This window comes from Apiospora aurea, assembly GCF_038362705.1.
Source record: "Apiospora aurea strain CBS 24483 chromosome Unknown utg000005l_segment0_segment0, whole genome shotgun sequence".
NCBI classification, from domain to species: Eukaryota; Fungi; Ascomycota; class Sordariomycetes; order Amphisphaeriales; family Apiosporaceae; genus Apiospora; species Apiospora aurea.
The window spans coordinates 1,462,016-1,476,999 of record NW_027117392.1 but is presented as its reverse complement, the minus strand read 5'-3'; the positions used below and the strand labels follow the sequence as shown (position 1 = coordinate 1,476,999).

Sequence of the window (14,984 nt, the reverse complement as noted above, 5' to 3'; positions counted from 1 at the left end):
TTCGATATGGGGCAGACGTGTCCCAGGGATCCAGAATCCCGCATACCACTCCTTACATACTTGATCAATCAAAAGTACTTTGTGTTTTATTTTTAACCAATACTTCTTTGCCGCCTTGATAATGATGATAGCGGGAGTCAGTCATTGGTGCATTTGCCACAGCACAGCCACAGATGCAAGTCTCACTGTCAGTTCATGCACCACCTCTTTTCTGCCTTAGGTATGTAGTCAGGGATTTGCAAGGTCTAATAAGTGGAGCTGTTGATTGGTTCCAACTAATGTACCTAGCCTGAGACGGCAGAGCTGCCTGGGAAAAAGCTGCCTGGGCTTGCTGGGAGCCTGGGGTCCAAGGTGCTCGTTGGCTTTCACTGTTGCCACAGAGACAGAGACAGGTGGTCGCAAAAAGTCCACTTTGCTCGTTCAACATCTCATTTCCAGCAAATGAAAAAAACCCCCGCCATTTACCTAGACACCTTGCAAAAAGTTTAGCATCGCGAGACCTGCCGTCTTTCACTTTGCTTGCCTCAGCAGTTGGTCCTTTTGATCCCGGTAGCCGAGAGCTGGAGGTCTTAGCTGTGCCTTCTCGTCCATGCCCGACGTCATTTCTGCGTATCTCGCACTGGAAGCACTGGCACTCACTCCCTAAGCGAGCGCGACCCTGCAGACAAAGATAACTTGCACCTGCCCCAGGCATCTGGTGAAGCCCGCCAACAAGACTTGTCTTGGCTTCCTTCAAAGTTTTCTTTCAATACCTCCCATCCACTTATTCTCTTGCCGCAAGGTTGCATTTGATTTCTCACCTCACTTCACCGAGCTGCGTCGCGCAACATGTCGGACATGGAGGAATATTTACAGCCTGGCTTCGACGCCAGGTCGTTGACCATGCCGCGACTTCGGTCGGTTCTTGTCGCCCACAACGTCAGCTATCCTGCCACCGCCAAGAAGGCTCAGCTCGTCGAGATATTCAACGAAAACATTGTGCCACAGGCCAAGAAGATCCTGGATCGCCATGCGAAGGCTAAGAGATCTAGCAAGGGTATCGTCGACGCTGAACGCGGTCAGAGCATAGATCCCTTCGCCGAGCAGGAGGACTTGGCGCCACCCCCATCCGTCCGAACAACACGTCGCTCTCAGTCGCCCAGGAAGGCATCAATGCGCATCAAATCTGAAGAGCCCGACCATCCCATCATGCCACCCGCGCGGAGTCCTTCCAAACGCCAGCCGCGAGCCTCCAGTCGTCAACTACAACCATCCGACACCGACACTGGCCATGATACAGATACCGCTCGGAGGTCGCGAAGTCCGCGCAAGAAGCTCGAGGCTATACCGCAACTCAAAACCGAGCAGTCCGAAGAGTTCTTCCGGCGTACATCGGGCATGTTCACTTCGGACAACCCATTCCAGAGCGGCAGCTCCCCGCCTGCCGAGGTGTCTAGTAGCCGACGCAGGACGGCTGGCTATGAGTCTTCGCGACCAACAAGCAGTTCATCAACGCGCAGACGGACCCATGAGCCTGCCTACACCATGGATGCGTATGACGCGACCTTGCAACCTCGGACCCCAGTTGGTCGCATCGTCCGTAGCGAAACTCCCGAGATGACACCGGAACCCATGATGGAGGCGGGAGAAGAATTTACTGTCGAGGAGCAGCTCGAACTGGCAGCCGAAGAAGCGGTTACCGGCCAGGCGGCTATGATCCCGAGGCAGACCCAGCCCCCTTCTAAAGCCAACTGGGGCACCTCGTTGACGGTCATGGCGGTGACTGCTCTGAGCGTTTTCGCTGGGTGGTACCGACAGGAAAAGATCGCTATTGGGTACTGTGGTGTCGGCCGGTCGATAGGGTCTGTTCCCACTGAGATATCGGTTCCTGAATGGGCGCATTCTGTTCTCCCCCAGAGATCGAGGTACCACAGTACGTCTTGGAGACGTTGGAACCTGTGTGCGAGCCTTGCCCTGCCCATGCGTACTGCACTGGTGATTTCACTGTGCAATGCGAACCGGACTATATCCTCAAGCCCCACCCCCTATCATTTGCTGGCTTCGTCCCTCTCCCGCCCACGTGTGAGCCCGACGGTGAAAAGGCTCGCCGTGTTAAGGCAGTGGCGGACAAGGCAGTCGAAGAGCTGCGCGAACGCACAGCCAGATTCGAGTGCGGTGAGCTCGTCAATGAGGAAGGCGGCAAACTTGAGTCGCCCGTTATAGAGGAGCAGGAACTCAAAGAGGCCATCAACCAGAAGAGGAGTAAGAAATTGAACAACAGGGAGTTTGAAGATCTTTGGGGCAGTGCACTTGGCGAGGTCAAGGGTCGCGAAGAGGTTGAGGTCCAGGTCGAGGAGTAAGTCTTTCTCTCTTTTCGCTCCCGGTTTTCTCTATCCGTACCGCGCGGATCTTCTAACCAACTCATATTCTGACAAATTGGTAACTAACCAGACCACAACGTACCACAATAGAGTACGAGATTCCCGAGGTGTTCCAAACACCTACCTATCGTCCACCAGTCTCGCTCGAGTTCCCATCCGCTGCGCCGTCAGGCGATCCATCCGACTCGGACTGGCGCGATATCGTCTCCAGATTAGTGTTCTGATTTCGTTCGTGCTCACCCTTATCTACGGCCGTAGACGGTACCTTTCGAACAAGAAGGCTGCTGCTCAGGTTCCAGCACTTGTGGACCTCGTACTGGAGCGACTAGCGAGCCAGAAGCAGCTCGGAGACGACATTGACGACCCATGGTTGTTTCTACCTAACCTCCGGGACGACGTGCTGAGAAGTGTTCACAAACTGAGCCAGCGAGAGAAGATTTGGCAGAGAGTTCGTGCGGTTGTGGAGCAGAACAGTAATGTGAGGACAAGCCAACGGGAGGGCCGCAGCGGCGAAGTTGGCAGAGCATGGGAGTGGATAGGCCCGACGGCTGGAGATAGTGGACGACGACGCAGAAGTGGACGGGTGTCTTTCGGCCCTGATGTGAAGTCCGAAACCGACTCGTCGCCGGCGGAGGAGAAGTCGTATTTGCACCAGAAGTGGGAAGAGGGGCGTCCCATCTATTAGGACAGCAACGAGAGATGTAATGAGATGTGAAGATATGGCAGACGAGGTCGGCGGCGTCGGTAGGCGTTCCGGTTCACTGGTTTGCGGGAGGCGATTTACGACGACGCACTTCCAACGTCGCGCGAACCCTGGTGTTTCGCTTGGTCGGCGAGGAGGAAGTACTATACCTGATTTCGTTTGTAATGGCCGGTATGTCGTTTCGACAGAAGAAAGATTGTTACGAATTACTCTTCCTACTCTTCTACTGGAAACATGGGGATTCATTATATCCTTTGGGGGATCTATCTTACGGACTTGGTTACACTGTCCTTTTCGAGTTGATGATGCCTGGTAGCAAACGACCCGGTTGCGTTGAGAGTCCCCCAGATAATGATGGCAGTGATATGGTGGGTGGCTTTGGCACTTCAAGATTTGAGTCGGAGATTTGGATACCGGCTGGCACACGTAGTTCCAAACCCGGCTCTTCCTCCTTTCGTCCACGATGCTACCTTCCCGACATTATTGTTTCGTTCAGAGCTTGCCAGGCTTATTCGGTATGCTGCTATTTTTAACAAGATGGAAAGGTAGACGACATAATTCATAGTACAACACACAGGCTTTGGTTTAGACCTACGAAATTATTGTACAAGCGTCATCCCCAGAACTGAACAGAGGTCAGGGACGGGTGTCACGAGAGGAGATAGGTAGTACAGATATCTCCCCTGTTCACCAAGGCCTGGAGCGTAGACTGCTTCCGGCCGTCCATCTGTCCATCCAGTGCAGCGAATACAAGAACAATGATAACCCAAGCCAGACTCCTCAAGTATTGCGTTGCTAGACGATTTGTATTATGTGGTTTATATATTTCCTATTTCGAGCGCTCCACTTCCCCCGTCTTCTGGACGGAGAGCGAGTGAAGTAGTACACACTCCAACTTTACACACCAACACGCTGAAGGACGTCAAATCCTCCTCTCCCTTCTCCGCTTCCGCCCGTCTCCGTCTCGTCGACTCTTCCTCCTGCGTGTCTCCTTCATGGGTATCATGCGTGATGTGTGCATATCCAGAGAACGCGTGTAGGTCCAGTAGAACCATTCGATCATATGGTCAGGATATTCGCAGATTTGCGCATCTGGACCAACATAGGTGTAGGAAAATGGTAGTAGAAAAAATAGATACATGGAAATTACATCATTGCGCCGGCTATACCCGAAACGATGACTTTCTTTTTACTTCTCCGTTCGCGAACTGGCGTAGGAACTCGGTCTGGTGTGCGTGCAGACAGAGTCATGGACTCTCGGCTGAGTGGTTGTGGTAATCTAATATGACAAGAAGGTGACGGCAGTAGTGGCAAAAGGTGATGACGACGACGACGACGATATGTATGCGCGACACCCCGGCGCTGCTGTGCCTGAAGAGGAGAAGCGTAAAACGTGGCCATACGCAAATAGTTCATCTAGCGATCATGCAGCAAGCGCCCATTCTTCCTTCATGACTTCTTAAAACATTGAAGCGCCGGCCAGCCCGCCCACTAGGGGCCCAAGGGGATATGCGTCTAGTAGAAATGATTGACCGTTCAAATGCCGCTTCAAGGGGGTGGGGGGTATAAACGATGGACGTGAAAAGTATATATGTAACAATCAAAGTGTCGTGACAGTGTCGTGAAGTATATGTGCAGCATTGAATTCAACGAGTCGAAGCATGAGAATAATGGCCGAGGCGGCACGCCGGTTGGTCCAGCAGCAACCAACCGTCTGTTCTTACAGCCTGTTGTTATTGTCGCCACCGAGGTTCAGCCAGCTCATATCAGAAGTAGCTGCCGTGGGCAACTGAGGCTGGTTCGAAATGCCAGTGGGAGGACGGCTTTGTCCCGGCGGGCCCAGGTGCGTGGTGGTATATACGCTCGCTGTATAGGCGCTGCTGGGAGCTCGGTCCTGGCCCCAAGGCTTCTTGGCCGTGGTTGCATCCCACTGCTCGTGGACACTTTGGGGGATGCCGCTTGAATACCCGGACGAGGAGGTGCTGGAGAGCGGACGCTCGATTTGGCCCGACATGGCCTCAGATATCTGGCTATTGATATGCGATACTGTCGGGCTGCCCGTATGGACACGACTGAAAGACGGGCGGCCCTCGACTTGCAACGGCGGCACGGTAGCCGAGTCCTGGGTCATACGGTGCTGCGTGTTTGAATAGTGTGAGCTGTCCGACGCCTGGGTTTCCCGGCGGCTCCCCGGGCCCCACCCTAGGATATTCAAGGTGCTTCCACCAGACCAGTACCGATTCCATCCGGAGCTCCTTCTCGTTTCTCCGTCTCTGTTCACTGCGGGGCCGTTCCTAGGTTTGGGATCCTCGACTTCAGCAGCGAAAGACACGCCCTTTTCGTCTCTTGACTCGTAAATGGGCGAGGAGTTCGGTTGGGGCACTGGTCGTCCGATGGTGCTCTTGAACTGTTTGGCCAGTATGCTGCTGACCGAGCTGCGCTTAGAGACTCCACTGTTCACGCTGTTCTGGCGCTCGACGGCCGACGGCTTCTGTATTTTACCCATTAGGATTGCCATCGACGAGAAAGATCCTGCTGACTCCTGCTGGCCATGGCCTCGGTAATATCCGCCAGTCGCCTTCGCCGTGTTAGGCAAGTAGTCTTGTTTCTCCTGAACGCCGCTGGCTCGTCGGCTATGGCCTTGTTCAATGTAGTTCTGACGTTGCTTCTTGCGTCGCAACCAGAACAACAAGGCAATGAGCATGATAGCGATACCAAAGATGACACCAAGTGATATGCCGAGTATCTGGCCCGTCTCCATCTTCTTGGGGCCGGAAGCAGCCGCAGGGGGTGCGGCGGCGGCGGAGGTCTCGGCCGGCCCCGGAATGGCCAACGGGGACGGGACAGAGGACGGGCCATCGGTCGGATCGGATGTACCGGAGCCGGTAGGTACCGAGGCGATATCGAAGTCCTCAGTCCCGACCAGTTTAGCGGTGGCGTTTTGCCAGCAGTTTTCTCGGGCATTGAACATGCAGAAGGCATCATTGTCGTTCCCTCCCGACATTACAACCAGGCCGTCTGGACCCGAGGCCAGTGAGTATTGATCCCTCACTGTCGTTGGTGCCAGGGTTGAGTTATATGCCGGCCAGTTACTGGCTGTCAAGTCTCTCTGTCCCAAAGATCGGCTTGCGCCCTTTGTCTTCCGGATGGGTGTCGTCTTGACCACTGGTCCTGCGGCGTCCATCAATACCAGCCTTGCACCTCGTTCGGCGACTTGCTCATGTCGAAGGTGTAGAGGTGTTTGCTTCCATCATCGCCTGTCAGCAGCGATGCCTTTACCTGTGCCGTACCCTTCGTGATAGGCTCGGCGAGAGTGCTGTTTGAGTCTGTCCAGCCCGCCTTGGCGTCGAATAGCATCACCTTGGTGTTCGTTGCGTCTCCACCAACCATGACGGCTTGTGCCTCGGACCACGGCAAGAGTATAGGAGCGATGGCCGGAGGGGCAATTGACTGGTAGGCCAGAACTGTGTAAGGCTCCGAAGCGGCGACGGTGAAGGTCTGGGACGACAAGTGTTGCGAGCCATCCTGGGCTCCGGCATATACCAGTATCGAGTCGGAAGCATTGAGATAGACAGCGCTGTGCCACAGCCGACTTTGGGTTACCGAAACCGTGGGGTTGATCGACTCCCACTTGCCCGTCGAATACGTGAACTTCTGGATGCCTTTGTAATCGGGATCCGTCGACGTTCCTCCCACAATGTACAGACCTGCCTTCGAGGCGTCCTTTGGCGTCGAGCCCACGCAGACACCGCCTTCCACCGCCTTCCCATTCGATAACTGCTTCCATTCCTCCTTCTCTTCCAATTTTAGCGACTGGAACCCTTGCGATGAATATTCGTACAACGTGTTGTCGTGGATGACCGAGCAAGCGCCCGTGAGGGACACTGCTGGTTTAGGGAGTGGCATCTTCGCTGACCCCTAATCAATGGCGTCAACGACGGGATGATGCGGTGTGTCAAAAGCACCAACAAAAAGAGGAAACCCAGGTTTCGAGCTGCCTTTGATCACTATATCATCGTTGGTGAGAATGAAAAAAGTCGGGGCGCAGGTCTGGCCAGGGAGACCCTCGAACGTCAATTGGTCAGTGTTGAGGCGCAGCCAATGCCTGTAACGGCGAACGATACCAAAGGAGGCAGATGTGACCAGACTGAGACTTTGACAAATGTAAGCGTCCTGGGACTGTTTGCCGACGTCCTCTGGGTGGCGAGGGCCTTATTGGATGTAGTTCGTTGCGAAACTCTTGATTCCAGAGAAGATGGTCGTTCCGCCGGCTCGAAGAGAGAGTGCTCGTCCCGAGGACCAGTGTCGAGCAGGGCAACGGGGGTTAAAACCGCCGGGAGCAAACGAAAGAAAGGAGATGATGAGACCGTCAAGATCGTGTGGGCCAACCAAGAGTACTGCCTTGTTCCAGTACTCGCTTAGTCCCGAGCTTGGGTTGACTTGACTTAACCAACGACGAGCAGCAAGCAGCTCGGCAATCCAGAAGTCTCGTCTCGGGAGCAAAAGGTGTCAAAGGTGCGCGCGGGCGGGCGGTTGGAAGGAGTGAATCAGTGAGTGATCTACGGAAACAAAGTTTTGATGAGCGTAATGTTTCCGGTGTCGAAGCCCGGGGGAGCAGGTCAAGAGGGAGGAAACACCAGCCAAGCCGCTTCTTGGTGTTCCTGAAGGACTTCGTGTCGCAGGATATGGGGGGTGAAAAAGCGGAGACGTCTAACCCATCGGGCGCACAGTTCTCATGCCTGGATGGCTTTGCCCAAAGCGAGCCTCTGCTCCGGTCGACCCCTGAGGTTCTACAGTCTTATGCGTCGTGGAGACTGGGCAGAAGTAGGACGAGGACTACTCGATCCCGCAGATAGAGTTCTGCTAGCTAGCTATCAAGATCAACCAGATGCGGCTGGTGGTTCGAGATGACGAAGAACACGATCGATCAATGTCAGCTGACGTTGATTCTCGGCGAACGGTGACTATCACTTTAGGCAATAACGGGGGAGAACACAGAGAGCTCTATAGATCGGGAGAGCTATAGAGCGGGAGAGAGCTATAGAGCGGGAGAGAGCGAGAGAGCGAGAGAGAGAAGGAGAGAGAAGAGAGAAAGAGAGGCGCGTTCGGAATCACCACCAACCCCGGCAGGGAGGAAATACGATGGACGGATACTGTCTGGCTGGCTGTCTCGAGAGAGAGAGAAAGAGATGGACGGGCAAGCGAGTTGGACGGACCAGGGGTGTGTTAGATGGCGGATTATCCACTAAGAGAGGCAGGCGACGACCCCTGATAGATGGCCCGGAGGGTGGACTTTGGGTATGCATCCAATCAAACTCGAGACTACCGGCCAGGGCTCCCATTGGCGTGTGGGAAGGCGACAAGTGACTGGCGACGGGCAATGTACCTGCAGACTGGCGCAACCGACTAGCGATTCCGATGTAGCGCGGCACCATGCAAGTGCCCTGTGGCCGTGGCAGGGTGCCTAGGGTGCCTAGGGTGCGAGGGCGTGCGAAGGCGTGCGAGGGGGGCCGGCTTTAACACCACCGGCATGGGGGCCCTGCTGGGGTGGGTTGCAGAAAGAAAAGGGGGGGTGGGGACCTGATTTGCCCTTTTCCCACGCGGAAAAGCAAAGCATAATACATAGCAGACGGTCTGGGTGCTGGATGCCCTATGGTCCTATGCATGCCCATCTCTCGACTCTCTGCGAATAGGTATGGAGCCAATTACCATCGCATGGTCGTGTCGTATGTAACGGTCGTATGCGACGCTGGACGCAAACCGACCGTCGTTCCTAAAAGTAGCTTCCGGGCGGAGTCGTTGGGTCGGTCGCTAATTCGAGTAAAGTAGGTAGCATCATGACCATGCGCTCGGCCGCCTCACTGCCGGCTTTGGAAAATGAGGATGGTCATGGATCGCGACGCGATGGAGATATACCTTGACGGCGTTATCACTGGCAGGAACATTAAAAAACGCCCCCAGTCTCGCTTCCCACGGCAGACAAGCGCCAAAAAGCAGCGTTGGTCTTGTCAGGTTAATTTGATCTGGCTCTAGATCATGTTCTGTGTTAGGCCGTTCAGGCTGGTCCCTTTGCTTTTTTTGTTTTTGTTTTTTGCTTTTTGCTTTTTTTCCCCCTGGCCTAAACGACTTCTGTCTATGCCTACCGCCTGCTCGCTAGAAGAAAACAAAACAGCATGCATTACATTACCTGCCGGTGGCCTCTTTCTTTTGGTTCATGTTGGTTTTTGTAACGGGAGCAAGCCGGTGTTACAAGCTCTTGGCTGTGTAGAAGCACGCACGTTGCAGTCTGAAGGCTCACCGGAGGCACTTGTGCTGCAATGGCAGCCGCCGTAGCATCGCGGCATCACAGACTCCTTCCTGTCCAGTCGGGCTGTCGGGCTGTCGGGCTGCTAGTTACTTAAGTAACCTAGTGAGGTACCTGGTGAGGTACCTAGTGAGGTAAGCAGCTGGTTGCAACTAAAAAAGCCCCAAATGCAACGACGCCATCTGCAGGTGGAAGGCGCTTTCGGCGGCCACTAGCCAACCAAGGTAAGACTATTTTTGTGAAACACCCCATCCATGCAGACGACACCCTCCTGAGCCAAAGGACTACCTAAGCTATGCGTGTACCAGAGTTGAAGTCAGCAAATTGATCCATTCGGATGGGCGTGTTTTTTTTCTTCTTTCTTTCGAGGCTCGGTAAAGCAACGAAACTCTAGGTCGGCACCGGCTCGTGATGCATTGGAAATGTCCGGAATGCCACCCATGAACAGCGGCTTTGTTTCCCACAGAGGATGACGCGGGACCGAAGCTTATTACATTGGCAGCTGGAATGTCTGCAACAAACCCCGACGGGCACGCATGGCCCGACTGGGGGATGCTGGCCAAAGAAAAAGAGAGTCCTGGACACTGATGACTGTCGCGACCCGATCGACCGGAGTCTTTTGCACGTTGTAGGAGCTGGCGTTTGAAATATCGCCCAAGGCCTCGTTTGGGAGGCAGCAACGCCATGTGGCAGACAGGTGGGACTGGGCGGTGCCCGTGCCATGCCGTTTTTCCATCTCTTGGTACCGTTTAGATTTCACCTGCCTTACATACTATACTCATGGCTGTCTTATCTTGCGAGGGAGGAGAAAACACCACGAGGACAGAGGGACGTTGGCGAAGACCATGTGTCAGTCCCACGCCGCGTGACTGGACCAAATCGTTAACAATCGATTCACATACGAGATGATATTTATATATTGTAGACTATCTATATATACACTCTTAGGTAGGCAGTAGGGAAGATGGATGGCGGCGCAATCATCGTAAGCTCGGTAAAGCTGCGCGTAGCTCGTAGGTGGTGTCCATGAGCTCTAACCTCGGCGTCGCTTCGTTTTCTCGCTCGTCTTGCCTGTACGCCCCTTGGCTCGTCGTAGTACCAAGAACCCCGTGATTCTGGGCATTTGGTCGCACCCATGCGTGCGTCAAAGATGTCATGGCTGACCGCAGGCGGTCGGCCTTCCTGGCCGCCATGTTCTCTTTGACATCTTGGACGCACAGTGGCAGCTCGACCTGTCGCCGAAACACATACATACACACACACACACAAACAAGTGGAAGAGGGACATATATTTACCTGTCATAAGGGTCAACGGGACAGAGCATGCATGTCATGGGTTTAGCTACGAGGTAGGGAGGGCGATAAAAGTGATCTCAACACCACACCTACGACCTCCGCCTTACTGGTTCACTTTACAGCATATAATTATTATTGCGGGAGAGGGTGTGTCTCTGTGTAATAGATGTCTCAATCTAATGGCTATCCGCTATCTAAGCCAAGCACTGCAAAAACGCCAAGTTCACCTCTGCCAGTCATTCGTTAGCGCCGAGAGCGACGACATCCAGAGCCGTCATACGAAAGCGCGCGCTACCCAACCAAAGCAGCAATATCCGTCCGCGTTGCTACTGATTGGTCTGCATGCGACCTCTTTCTCGAACATTTCCTCGGGTGGGTATTGCCGTTGCTGAAGAATTCCAAGCTTTCTCTGGCTCCGGTTTTTCATGCAAAGATGGACGTCACGGCGGCTACGAATCCTCAGCACTCCAGTCCAAGTCCTAGTAACCTTAAAGATGGACAACGAGTGCATCAATCACACGTGAGATGAGAGCGAACCCACCATGTATGTCCTAGCCTCTTCAGGACCACGTCAAGCAAGCCACGCAAAAGTAACAAGTGAATCATATGCGCTGTCATCGTATGGACATGTAATTGAGATTTGTCTCTCGATCTCTGTCTCGCTGTCTCTCTGTGTTTGTGCCGCCAAATTGAACGCCGAGGATCCGCCACTAGTCCGTCGTTGGTCCTGATGCTTATGCTGAGTGCCAAACGAGGCATCCATACGAGAATCGATGCCACCAAATTTCTCCAGTTCGGGCCAGTCTGTCTCCAGCATCGCACGCTGCTTGACGTGCGACGAATTCGGATTTATATATACAATGACACACTCCGCCCACGTAGTAGGTTGGGCTCGCTTCCTCCCTGGGCCACTGGAATGAGATGACAAGCCACCTGAAAGCCATAACTCCTTGCCAATGCATCCTTTTTCTAACCCCTTGTCGGATATCATCCCCATCTTTCATAACCGTGCCCATGTTAGACGGGACCTGCTACGGTGAACGCGTCTGCAGGTAGAGAAGCCTAGTTGATGTTAGTCTTAGATCGTCATCATAGAGCATCCCCACTCCAACTTACTCGTTTCTCATGGAACGTGGCCAGTGCCTGATCAAAGACCCAGTTGGCAACGTCGAGACACATCCTGGAGTATTCCTCGTTCATGCCAGTCTGTCTGCAAAGCTCTGCCAGCATTTGCTGTTTCTGAACCTCTTCGGCTGAGGCGGGTGCCTGAGGAGCGACAGGGACCGCAGCATTTGCGACTGCCGCCCCGAGAATAGGAGGGAGAGGGTTGTATGCCTTCAGAGTAAGCACGTCGCTGGCGACGCGGATCGGGTTCCTACCAGGAGCACCCGGGCCCAGGATAATAGTGCGCGAGAAACTCCTCTTAGTAGTGACCTTAGTCTCAGGATCTTGGTCCTCAAATTCGCCGTGAAATGTTATAATCATCCCGTCTACACCCGCCATACTCTGACCAGACAGGTCGGCAAGGCCGCTGATTGGATGACAGTCGATTATGTACTTGTCAAACTGAGTGGCAAGATCGGGATGTCGTGTGGCCGGGAGCTTCTGCCAGACACTTTGGATGACTGCGGTGCCACTGAAAAGACGCTGCTGTCGAGCATGCGTTGTGGTGATCTTAACGTGGTTCCTGGAGAACTTGATGTACGAGCCCCACTGAGGAAGTGGAATGTCCGGCGGGTGAGAAGAACGGCCGTTGACAGACAGTGAGAAGTGGCTGTAATCATCATAGTACTTGGCCGCAAGGGTTGGCCTGTCCATGTCGTAACCTCTGATGAAATCGGTGATGAACTGTTCACCTACACCATTGATATCACGGAAATCGGGGCCGCTTTGAGGAATAGGCGTGGGCTTGTTAGCGAGCTCCGCGGCAGCCACCTGCTCGGCGGTCCGGACTTGAGTGCCACTCAAGTTCTGGAGCCTGGGAAACCATGACACCAACTCGTCCTTGTAGGACGGGTTCGACACGTCAATGGGGTTGTTGATCAAAAGAAGGGTTTCGATCTTGCGCAGACGGTGCTGCCATTTCCTCAAGCCCCTGAGCTCCTTGATTGAGTTGTTCGAGAGATCCAGATGGATAAGATCGGGGAAAGTTTCAGTCAGGGTCATGACCTGCCCAACGTCGTCGATGTTATTGCCCGCAAGAGTCACGCTCGAAATGGCATCGCGTTTAGCCTGTGCAGTTTTGAACTGCTCGTCGCAGATGACCATCAATGCTCTGAAGAGTTTCTGGGGAGTGCTTTCCTGAAACATATTCATCTGAATGAGCAGAGAGTCGCTACCAAGGCTCGCTAGATTCAAGAGCTTTTGCCCAGGGTCGTATCGCTGTGCCAGCATCGTTCTAAGGTTTTCCTTGACATCTTGCGTTTGGGCTGAAAGGTTGGAGGCTTCAGCACCGTTGGGCGCTTGATCGTCGGCCTCGGTGATATGTACCTTGGTGCCTGCCCAGTCAAAGCCGTTGACTTTCATGATGTGCTCGGCATCTTCCTTGCTTGCCGTGACGTAGACGAGGTCACCTTTCAGTTGTGACTGCTAGACGTTAGCAAGGCTGTAAAAACCTTGGCAACGATCCAGGATTCCGGGATAGGTAAACGCGGCGCGGTTGTCAAGAATATCCGTCTCCTCGTTGACTGCGAGCTACACGGCATAACGAGTTTGGAGATGATGCGTTGCTTCGTAACCCCCCAGAGCCCCCAGATACGCTTTGCTTCGACTTCGGATATAAACACATACCTTCTTTATCCTGACGGAGTGGCTGAGCTTCCCAGCAGTTGTCGCCTTGCGCTCGAGAAAAATCAGAAGCTCCTTCAAACCGCCGCCTTCGTTGTCTCGCGCCTTGCTATGTTGAAGGCCTTCGACTATTAATGTCTTGTTGTTTGTTCCGTTGATGGGGCGAGAGGAGCGAGTGTGCCGGGAAGATGGGTCGATTCCTTGGGAAATGCGCGAATGCAGACTTCCGGTTCCTCCCTGTATCATTTTGGCCACCATGTGCGACGCCTTCGTTGTCGGTCGCGGGGGCCGCGACGACGATGCATTCGTCCGAGTGGACTTGCGCGTAGATCCGGCGGGTGCTGGGTTGCTTTTCTTGCCGCGACCACCGGCGGCATTAGCGGCGGCAGCGTCCATGTCCAGGTCTCCATCTCTGTCGACTCGGATGGGGCCTCCGGCGCGGCGCTTTGCGATACCACCTCGAGTTGCGGATTTTCCTGAAGCCGCGCTTCGCGTGTTATTGCGAGGGGCGCCATTCCGGGGTCCAGTAGGAGCCATCGCGCAAAGTTCTGTTGATGGGATGCCCAGGTGCAGAAGAGTCGGGTAACAATCAGGGCTGGTGGTGAAGCAGTTGTGTGTTGCAGTGGCAACGAAATGGAGGATAGCACTATGGTTTTTAAGTGCCCGCCGGGGGTAGGCTACCTCCTGCGAGTAAGGATTGAATTCATTCGGTGGTCAAGTTCAAGCGTAGAACCCTTTCGCGATGGATGCTGATGGAAGCGCGCGTGTCTGGGGAATTATGTTGCTTGGTTTGGGATCTTCTGCGCGAGGGCAATCGAAGGGTGATGGGGAACAGAAGCGAATGGACAACAGAGATGGGTCGCGAATTGAAGGCCACTCACGGATGAGTGACGTCTGGACAAAGACTTTCCCGCTGGTACGGCAATGACAAGGGAAAAATGGTGTTGGGGGTGCACGGCTGTTTTGGAGAAAGATGACTCAGCCAAGGACCAGTCAGCTGAGCAGGAATCGACGGAATCTGAGGCTTGCATCGTCGAATGTTCTGCCTGGGCGGCTGGGCCTACCCACTAATTAGGCAGCTGCGCAGTACCTGGACAGTACCTGACGCTTAAAACTTCACCTTCGATTGGGTGGCTACGGCACTTGAGTACGACCTTCAATGCTCCAAAGGCTATCTCGAGAAGAGCTTGAACTCAACCACTCCAGTGCATCATGAGCATTTAGCAAGGTCGCATAGCTTGCATCAAATGGCATATCACACGCATCAAGAGAAGTGGTTCTCCAAGGCACTCCTCATTGCCCATTTGTCAGAGCACCTGATATTTACCTAGGTAGGTAGATATAGCTATCATGTAGGTTGATCGTCCAGCTTCAGACCATCAATGATCAATGGATCAAATGCGAGGAGTACATGCAATCCCTATCTGCTATTTGAGTGGCGGGGCTTGCCATCATGTGATCTGGTGTTAGAGGGTACCCACATCTCTGCAACTGCCGAACGCGTCTGGCCGTCACCATCGCGTCTCCTTCGAAT

The 14,984-nt window shown here is 54.0% G+C and overlaps 3 protein-coding genes across 3 annotated transcripts; 1 reads left to right on the top strand and 2 right to left on the bottom strand.

Moving 5' to 3' along the window:
- Positions 1-828: 828 nt before the first annotated feature.
- On the top strand, positions 829-3,045 carry PG986_007028 (Sister chromatid separation protein; the record flags this gene model as incomplete). The annotated part of the gene is given in 3 exon segments (XM_066843250.1): positions 829-1,884; positions 1,899-2,335; positions 2,451-3,045. 3 exon segments carry the CDS (start codon positions 829-831, stop codon positions 3,043-3,045), a joined length of 2,088 nt encoding a protein of 695 aa, XP_066699362.1.
- Positions 3,046-4,783: 1,738 nt separating this feature from the next.
- PG986_007027 (uncharacterized protein) lies at positions 4,784-6,969 on the bottom strand (the record flags this gene model as incomplete). The annotated part of the gene is made up of 2 exons (XM_066843249.1): positions 4,784-6,276; positions 6,354-6,969. 2 exons carry the CDS (start codon positions 6,967-6,969, stop codon positions 4,784-4,786), a joined length of 2,109 nt encoding a protein of 702 aa, XP_066699361.1.
- A 4,711-nt stretch (positions 6,970-11,680) lies between these two features.
- PG986_007026 (mRNA export factor mex67) lies at positions 11,681-13,987 on the bottom strand (the record flags this gene model as incomplete). The annotated part of the gene is made up of 3 exons (XM_066843248.1): positions 11,681-11,725; positions 11,780-13,249; positions 13,454-13,987. 3 exons carry the CDS (start codon positions 13,985-13,987, stop codon positions 11,681-11,683), a joined length of 2,049 nt encoding a protein of 682 aa, XP_066699360.1.
- Between the last annotated feature and the right edge of the window lie 997 nt (positions 13,988-14,984).